This window comes from Fulmarus glacialis, unplaced genomic scaffold, assembly GCF_000690835.1.
Source record: "Fulmarus glacialis isolate BGI_N327 unplaced genomic scaffold, ASM69083v1 scaffold22617, whole genome shotgun sequence".
In the NCBI taxonomy this organism is placed as follows: Eukaryota; Metazoa; Chordata; class Aves; order Procellariiformes; family Procellariidae; genus Fulmarus; species Fulmarus glacialis.
In genome coordinates, this window is record NW_009221550.1 from 1,703 (window position 1) to 2,163 (window position 461).

Consider the following 461-nt stretch of genomic DNA (forward strand, 5'->3'; position numbering starts at 1 on the left):
CGGCTGGGACGGTGGGCGCGGGACCGCCCGCGCCCCGGCTACCCCGTCCTGATCGCCGACGAGGTTCACGAGCGGCATCTGCACAGCGATTTCCTCCTGGGGGTCCTGCGCAGGCTCCTTCCCGCTCGGCCGGACCTTAAGTTGGTGCTGATGTCGGCCACCATCAATATCCGCCTTTTTTCGGGATACTTTGGGGGTGCCCCGGTGCTGCAGGTGCCAGGAAGGATTTTCCCCATCTCGGTGAGGACGGAGGGTGATTTTTGGGATGAATCCCGATACGGGGCGGGCGTGAATCTCTGGTTGTGTCTCCCTGGAGCCGACTGTTTCTGCTCCCGCAGGTCATCTACCAACCCATCCCTAAGGAAGAAGCATCCGCCGTCGGGAAATCGGGGAAATCGGAGCGCCTGGATCCCCTCCCGTACCTGCGGGTGCTGCCAGCCATCGACCACAAATACCCGCCG

At 63.3% G+C, this 461-nt stretch overlaps 1 protein-coding gene across 1 annotated transcript in view; it reads left to right on the plus strand.

The window, feature by feature from the left end:
• DHX34 (DEAH (Asp-Glu-Ala-His) box polypeptide 34) overlaps positions 1-461 on the plus strand; it is a gene marked incomplete at both ends in the record, with an annotated part of 3,268 nt that overhangs the window by 1,690 nt on the left and 1,117 nt on the right. Inside the window, 2 exons of the mRNA XM_009581161.1 lie at positions 13-240; positions 339-461. Of these exons, the coding sequence (XP_009579456.1) occupies positions 13-240; positions 339-461 (351 nt within the window). The remainder of the gene's footprint in view (positions 1-12; positions 241-338) is intronic.